This window comes from Benincasa hispida, chromosome 8, assembly GCF_009727055.1.
Source record: "Benincasa hispida cultivar B227 chromosome 8, ASM972705v1, whole genome shotgun sequence".
NCBI lineage: Eukaryota > Viridiplantae > Streptophyta > Magnoliopsida > Cucurbitales > Cucurbitaceae > Benincasa > Benincasa hispida.
Genome location: NC_052356.1, coordinates 43,544,362 through 43,552,039, shown reverse-complemented (window position 1 = coordinate 43,552,039; position 7,678 = coordinate 43,544,362). Strand labels below are relative to the sequence as shown.

Genomic DNA, 7,678 nt, shown 5'->3' with positions numbered 1-7,678 from the left:
CCCTGGATTGCCTAATATATCATGTCAAATTGTAAATATGTCTGGATTTATGAATTTCAGGTCTATTGTTGCATATGTTTCAATTACTCGTATATGAGTATAATATAATCAAGAAAATAAAGCAGGCAACTCTTTCAGTATATGTTTTTCTTATGAGACGGTAGATATGATATAAAGATACTTCATATTATTCTTTCTATCAATCTCAATATGATAACCTTTGCAACATATACTTTAAAACTAAGTAGATTTCTCTTTGATTGACTAGAGAACAATACATTGTCAATTGTAAATTTTGTTCCTGTAGGCAAAATAATATTTTCTTTTACGAACCCTTCAATTTGGTTTGCAGAATTGGATATTGTATTGACTTTTGCTTCCAGTATTGTCAGTTTGAAAAAATATTTTCACTTGTTAGTATTGTATGTGTAGTTGTACTGTCTGCCAGACAAAGATATTCTTCACTCATTTTTTTAGTCTCCCAACATATAAAAATGATCCAAGTTTCTTCATTAAAAGAAAATAATTACAATACGAAAAACAACATTTGGAATACACAAAGGTAACATCTACTAAGAGGAGAAAAACATGGAGATGAATAAAAAAAAAAAAACAACATTAAGTCTAGATATTTTCAAATTCAAAGAAAACACTTGATGTTGCATCATTCTGCCGATTTTCTCTTCAGAAGATTCAAAGAAATCCACCACATCCAAACTTGTCATATAGGATGGGTCAAATATATCGTTATCTTGGTATGCAAAATTTGCTTCCACATTTTTCTCCTTTTCCTTCAAGGATGTTTGATAAAGATCAACTGAGTGTTTTGATGTATGACAGATACATGACCAATGTCCAGTCCTTCCACATCGAAAGCATTTATTTTTAACACTTTCTGAACTCTTATCTTGTAGAGCTTTTCCTTTGTGATTATCATTTGTGTGTGGTTCTTTTGAAATTTGAATGATTAGAATGACCACCAAGAAAATAATTATTATTTTTTCCTCTACCACGGTTATGACCTCAACCACGATTATTATTAAAAATTCACAACATTTACTTCAGGGAATGATGTTGTCTCGGTTGATCAAGATTCATGATTATTCATTAATAACTCGTTATTTTGTTCATCCACGAGAAGACATGAAATTAGTTCAGAATATTGTTGAAAACCTTTCTTTCGATATTGTTGCTGCATAAACATATTCAAAACATGAAATGCAGAAAATGTTTTCTCTAACATATTAACATTAGTAATTTTCTCTCCACATAACAATAGTTTCAAACTGATTTTAAATAAAGCGAAGTTGTAACCACTTACTGATTTGAAATCTTGTAACCTTAAGTGCATCTACTCATAATTAGCTTTAGGAAGAATAACTGTTTTTTTATGATCATACATCTCTTTCAAAATATTCCACAAGATACGGGAATCATTTATTGTAAAATACTCCATTTTCAATCCCTCGTGGAGATGATGACAAAGGAAAAACATAGCTTTTCCTTTGTCCTGATTGGATGTCGTATTTCCTTCTTTAATAGTCTCTCCAACATTCATAGATCTGGGTGGATTTCGGCATCAAGTACCCATGAAAAAATAATTACTGTCGTTAATAACAAGGGTGAAAAATTCTAATTTGTGAGATTTGTCATGACAACCCTATCATAAAATATTGTATTTATATTATAAATTTAATAGATATTAAATATGCAATATAACGTAAATTTATTAATTATAATGAAGAGGAAAAAACTGACATACCCTTAGAACCTACCTTTAGTGAGGAAAATGATAGGAGCTTGTATTGATAACATGTTATGAATTTGAGGAGCACAATGACGCATAATGAGAACACAGATATGGGTAAAATATAATATAATAAAATAAATATAATATAATATATAAATATATAAAATAAATAAATAACAAAAAGTAAATAAAATAACAAAGAATGGATTTCACCATTTTCTCCCATCTTTTGGATTAATCACCAATATGTGTCTCTTAAAATCCATCAAATACCACTATTTATAAGCAATTTGACAAGTAGGAGATGGACTACATGGACACTAACAGTGTGTAATCTTGAGACACATGGACAATACATGAGGTAATGGATAAGTAAAATATGGCCAATTTTTTTTTTTAATATCTAACCAACTAAATCAATATATATATATATATATAATCTTAAAGAGAGAACTATTAAATATAAACATTTCATTTAACACCATCTAAACAGAAACTCTAAATTCTTAATGTGGACCAAATTGAATATAGTTCAATTAGCATCCGAATATCTTAAAAATTACGAGGTCCATGGTTGGAATCCTTCTACCCCAATTGTTCTAAAAGAATTCTTAATATTGCATAACAAAGGATTGTAAAAAATAAAAATAAAAATAAAAATAAAATAACAATTACACTAACCACAGTAATCAAAGTGATAAACTACATAAGAATTGACATATCATTTTTCCAACTCAAAAAATGTAAATATATTTAATTAAGGACCCGTTATGCATACCATTTACATGCGTTACTAATCTATACATCCAAATGTGAGCTATTTCTTAGAGTTGAGTATTATTATTTAAGCAATTTTCATTAAAAAAAATACCTTGATGGACAAAATTTAAAATTTATTAAAAGGGCAGAGAATAATTTTAACATCGATATGTAGAAAACATCAAATAAGTAGTGACAAATATAATAATCAAACATAAAGTATTAACGAATATAGCACTATACAAATTGCAAATATAACAAAATTTAGATTCAACTCTCATATTCTATCAGTGATTAACATAGAGAATCACTAATAGAAGTTTATCAACAATATAATCTATCACGGATAGATTTTGTATTTAAATTTTTTAAAAAATATTATTATATACTTGATTATTAAAAAAAAAATTACCCAAAAATGGTGCGCGTGAAGTTGTCGTAGAAGTCCAAAACAGATAGGTTAAACACAAGCTACGCTGGGCTTCCATTTTGGGCCTGAGTATTTAAGTCCATTGCGAATAGAATTTCGTTTCAGAGATGCAAATTAACGAAGCACCATCATTATGAGCAAATCCCTTATAATTTATAGTATAATTCAAATAATCAGAGCAAGTAAAGGCTAATGCAACGCAGTCCTTAAATGCATAACTTCGATTTTACAAAAAGGCTGTTAAAGTTAAAAAGAAGTACAATAACTAAAAATCCACAAATATTACAATTCCATCCAATTCAAAATCTATAGAAGTTAGTTCGAAAGGTTAAAAATTTTCACCAACCGCGACCAGAATCTCCTATGAAGTGCTTTAAAACGAGATCGATAAGCATCCCTTGTTAGGGCTGGCTAGATATGTCCTCTATGATACCCTTTCCATCAACAGCGTCGAAGTAGAAGAAATTCTTAAGGGGATCCCCCTTCCCAGAAATAGCTTTAATTACTTCCTAAAGACGGAACAGCTGATATAAGTAACTAGTATGATTAAACGTTTAAAGTCATTTCAAACAGTTCCTTAGATACACACCTGCCCTAGAATTCCTCCAATAATAGCACAAACAGGAGGGAATTCCGTTGGATTAGTCACCAATCTCTCTAGGAGGACATTGGGAATGTGAGCTTCATTCAGCGACTGTAATGATTGTTACTGATAAAGTAAGAACGAATGCTACTTGAAATAACAAGACACAGAAAAAAAGCATATTCCTATTACTCACAACCTGTGACTCACAGAGATCCTTTTTCAACTTCAAGACCCCAGGAAGATCGGATATTGAAGTCTCTCCTGGATTTCTTCCCTCAGCCTCTTCAAACCGTTCTATCACTGCACCCATGAGAAAACCGCTGTTGCTATAGTCGGGGCATAATACATGAGGAAAAAACAGTTCGACAGGATAAAGATGATTGGAATTCAACGCCGGTATAGAGACGAAGATCACTGTCCTTGATTCTAAACCAGAATGACAAAGGATCTTAGCAGACTTGATAGAACATATGCAAGTTCTACATACTCTAAAGAACCATAACATTCTTTGAATTCCCAAGTCCATTCCCCGATCTAGGTCTATGAAAAAAAAAAAAATTAATTCACTGTCTATTTGTTCACAAAAGTATGGCACCTCTTAATGCATAAAATAGCTTTGAAACTTTTCTGGGATGTGCTTTCCAGCGTACTGAAATTGCTTCCTGCAATAAATAGATTACAAATGCATGTCATGAAGAAAATGAGTACAATGTATCTTTTATACACACAATAATAATAATTAAAAAAATAAACAGCTCATCAAGACAAACGAAAGAGTAATCAAACAATACCAAGAAGAAAAAGCCCACCACAAAAAGAACTTAAACAAAGAGTACAAATGAGTAACATGTATATGAACATCATCAGTCATTTAAATACCCCCTCTCCTCTCTTAAATAATATATATCGGAATGAGCTCCCTCCAACTTCATGTTTGCCTCCACCTCCACAAATCTTGACATTCAAAACACCAAATGATCAAATGAAGACTGCATTTCAGAAATGCCTAAAGAGATTTCTTGCCACAGACTGCAAGCGTGAGCACACAAATGGACTCAAGAACTCAAATGGAAGAGGCTAAGAATACTTGCATCAGTTTCTTCGTCCTTTTTGGCAGATGAATATGAAGGATAGCAAGTTAAAGGGTAGAAAACAATGAAAGAGTGAAAGAAAAAACCAATTCCACTTATGTAAGATTGCGTGTCAGTGCATCATAGGAAAATCAGGATTCAGAAGACTATATATTCTGAAGCTTTTTTTTCTATAAAAAAAAGGAAAAGGAAAAGGAAAAAAAAAACTCGGTGTTTAATATTTAACAAGAGAGAAAAATGATACCTCAAAGCTTGGATATGATAATTGGCATTCCACAGTGTCCTCGAGTTTTTTCTGTCAAGAAAATGTCAGAACAAAGTGATATGAGCATTATCCATGAATTTATGCCAGAAGGAAGAAATGTAAGCGCCAACTTCACAGAACAAGTGATCAAAAGGAAATACTGAGATGAACGAAGCCCAGGAAAAATTCAATACCCCATACCATAAACAAATGCCTCCGGCTGACAGTCTTAGGGACAACAAAATGCAGTACAATTATACAAGTATAGAAGAAATCAAACACATATAAGCAGATATCTAAATTAAAGATAGAATAGTATATTTTGACTGGTCACCTTTGCATATTTATAGTCTTGCAGATCAACAAATATTTCACCATAGGAATCTCTACAGTCAACGGTATAAAATGATATGCGCTTGGGTAACTTTCGGCATTTCTCATTGACTGATTTCTACAATAATTACAGAAATAAAAAGATGTCGAGAATTAAATCCCGGAGAGAATATATAAAAAAAAGGCAACAAAGAAGGTGAAGTCTTGGCTACTACTTTTTCAGCCAAGGAGCAACAGCTGACAACTATAACATCAAACGTCTTCAAAAATTCTTCATCAAAGCTCGATGGTTCACCTAGAAGAACATAAATTTTAGTTTCGTTTTATCAGGGGGTCACAACTTCAAATGATATAGAAGTTAATAAATTAAGGACTAGAGAACTTGAATTGAATTTGTTACAACCATCAATAACAAAAATACAGACAGAACGAGCTCAACAACATGTGACTTCTATAACTACGACAACATTGTTTAGGAGTACAAGAAAGAAGTTAATGAAAGAGGAAACGGAGCAATACCTTTTACGACTGAAACTCGTACCATCGGGTTGAAATCTTTCAAAGAATCACAGCAAAGCTCAGCCACAGTTTTCCCGCCAAAAACACTCTCATCAGGTGGGATTAGAAAATTGGCAGAAAGGGCTTCTTCCGTCACCAAACGGTTGTCCACCAATGTCAAACTACCGATCCCAGCAAGAACGACATTCTTGCAGAACTGACAACCCAGAGAAAGAGATAGAGGAACAAGCACCTCTCATCAAATGCAACAAATCCTAATTTGAATATAAACAAAATGGAAGGCCAAACCAAGACTCAGCTCAATTAACAACTAAAAATTACCTCAGCAACAGCCCCCTTCATTCCACATACTAGAACGTGAGCTTTGCTCAGCCTACGAGCGAAACCCCACAACGAAACTTCAACTCAGAACAAAAGCATTTCAAAGCTTGCAATTGAAAACCAATCACTTTGAAAATCAAGATAAGAGAAATCACAGAAGACTAAGAAAATACCTCCTCTGTGCATCCGCACCCCAAACCCTAATTTGGCGGTCATACAATTGAGTTTCCTGCTCCGTCAACTCCTCTCCATCCATTGTCGGCTTCAAACTGCAACGCACAAAAAATAGAGCTCTTTAATTTCCGTTAGGAGTGAGGAATTTGAGCGTGTCCATGAAGTTGTGCAGCGTGCCGGCGTTGATTTACTAAATGCAAAAGAAGGGGACGGAAAACCTTTGGAAAAAAGTGTGCTAGTCTGTAATAGCAAATAGTAACTTCGATTCTTAGCGAAATCCGAAGATATGCCGGTACATAGACGATGAGCTTCCTTACTCTTCTACTATGAAGATGACGATCAAGCCCGACGTCCGGAGGAGGCGACCGATTTCTTGGTTTTCATAATCCCGAATATGAAATTAGAAAGAAAAAGTATTTAATAGATTATGGCCATTTACCACCGATTAAAGTGTTGCTTTCAAATATAGAAAAATCAACTAACATATTTAAAAGATATGGTAAAATTTTAGAACTATCAATAATAGATATTGATAGACACTTCTATCAATATCATTGGTAAATACTTATAACCATTTTTCTATTTGAAATAATTTCTCTAAATTAAATATATATGTATGTATATATATATATATATATATATAACTAAATATATATACTTTTGAAAAAAAAATAGTCTTGCATTGGGTGACAATTTTATCGTTTACATGTATTCGACATGGTGAAAGTTGCATTTAACTTTTCATCTCCTTGATAATAGTAATTGGTAATATTTTTAAGAATAATAACCAAGTGTATAATCATTTTTAAAAAATTGCAAATATAGACAACTATCGTTGATAGATTTGGCGATAGACTTTTATCATTGATGGACTCCTAAGTCTATCAACGATAGAACTATCGTGGATGGACTCCTACCAGTGATATGGTTTATCACTGATAGATTCTTACCAATAATATGGTCTATCGTTGATAGACTATTTAAATTTGACCATATTTGTAATTTCTTTTACATTATATTATATCTATTAATATTTTGACTCTAATGTCTATATTTGCAATTGTCTTTATTAAATATGAGGTCATAATTTCATAAGTTATATTATTTAATGTTGTATGTGTTGTGCACAGGAAAAAAAAAATTCGAATCTTCCACTTTGTTTGAATTATTGAATGTATTTTAATAGATTGAAATATGAAGAAGCAAATTTTATCATTTAATTATTGAATATCAAAAGTTGAAGAATTTTGAAAGCTTTCAAACATCTTCCTTTCCCATCATATCCAACAACTATAAAAAAGAAAATTGCATGCATTCTTCTCATTCTCAACAATCAATATGACTCTAAAGAATTATTTGGTCTGAGTTCGTATGTCTGAATTTGAGATGCAGAGTTAGTTCATATGTCTGGATATCTTATGTAGTTTTTTTGAACTCCAAATAATATGCTTTTGTGATTACTATTTTTGTT

At 32.0% G+C, this 7,678-nt stretch overlaps 1 protein-coding gene across 5 annotated transcripts; it reads right to left on the bottom strand.

Annotated features, from left to right (window-relative positions):
• Positions 1–3,122: 3,122 nt before the first annotated feature.
• On the bottom strand, positions 3,123–6,610 carry LOC120082546 (SUMO-activating enzyme subunit 1B-1-like). Of its 5 annotated transcripts, none has more exons than XM_039037761.1 (11): positions 6,426–6,610; positions 6,207–6,302; positions 6,034–6,110; positions 5,713–5,908; positions 5,406–5,488; positions 5,195–5,311; positions 4,861–4,911; positions 4,121–4,187; positions 3,722–3,951; positions 3,529–3,633; positions 3,123–3,448 (listed from the first exon to the last, which is right to left on the bottom strand). In XM_039037761.1, exons 2-11 carry the CDS (start codon positions 6,247–6,249, stop codon positions 3,341–3,343), a joined length of 1,077 nt encoding a protein of 358 aa, XP_038893689.1. In that variant the 5' UTR covers positions 6,250–6,302; positions 6,426–6,610; the 3' UTR covers positions 3,123–3,340. The 5 variants fall into 5 exon arrangements, with proteins under 5 accessions (XP_038893689.1, XP_038893687.1, XP_038893690.1 ...); XM_039037759.1 differs by having other exon boundaries at positions 6,034–6,085; XM_039037762.1 differs by having other exon boundaries at positions 3,722–3,825; positions 6,034–6,085; positions 6,426–6,609.
• Between the last annotated feature and the right edge of the window lie 1,068 nt (positions 6,611–7,678).

Excerpts from the sequence above, each read along its gene's own strand:
- LOC120082546 (XM_039037759.1), bottom strand. The coding sequence starts at position 6,289 with ATGGATGGAGAGGAGTTGACGGAGCAGGAAACTCAATTGTATGACCGC. Across the intron at positions 5,489-5,712 it reads ACGAGTTTCAGTCGTAAAAG|GTGAACCATCGAGCTTTGAT; the intron begins GTATTGCTCCGT and ends ATGTTCTTCTAG. Across the intron at positions 4,912-5,194 it reads AAGACTATAAATATGCAAAG|AAAAAACTCGAGGACACTGT; the intron begins GTGACCAGTCAA and ends TTTTCTTGACAG.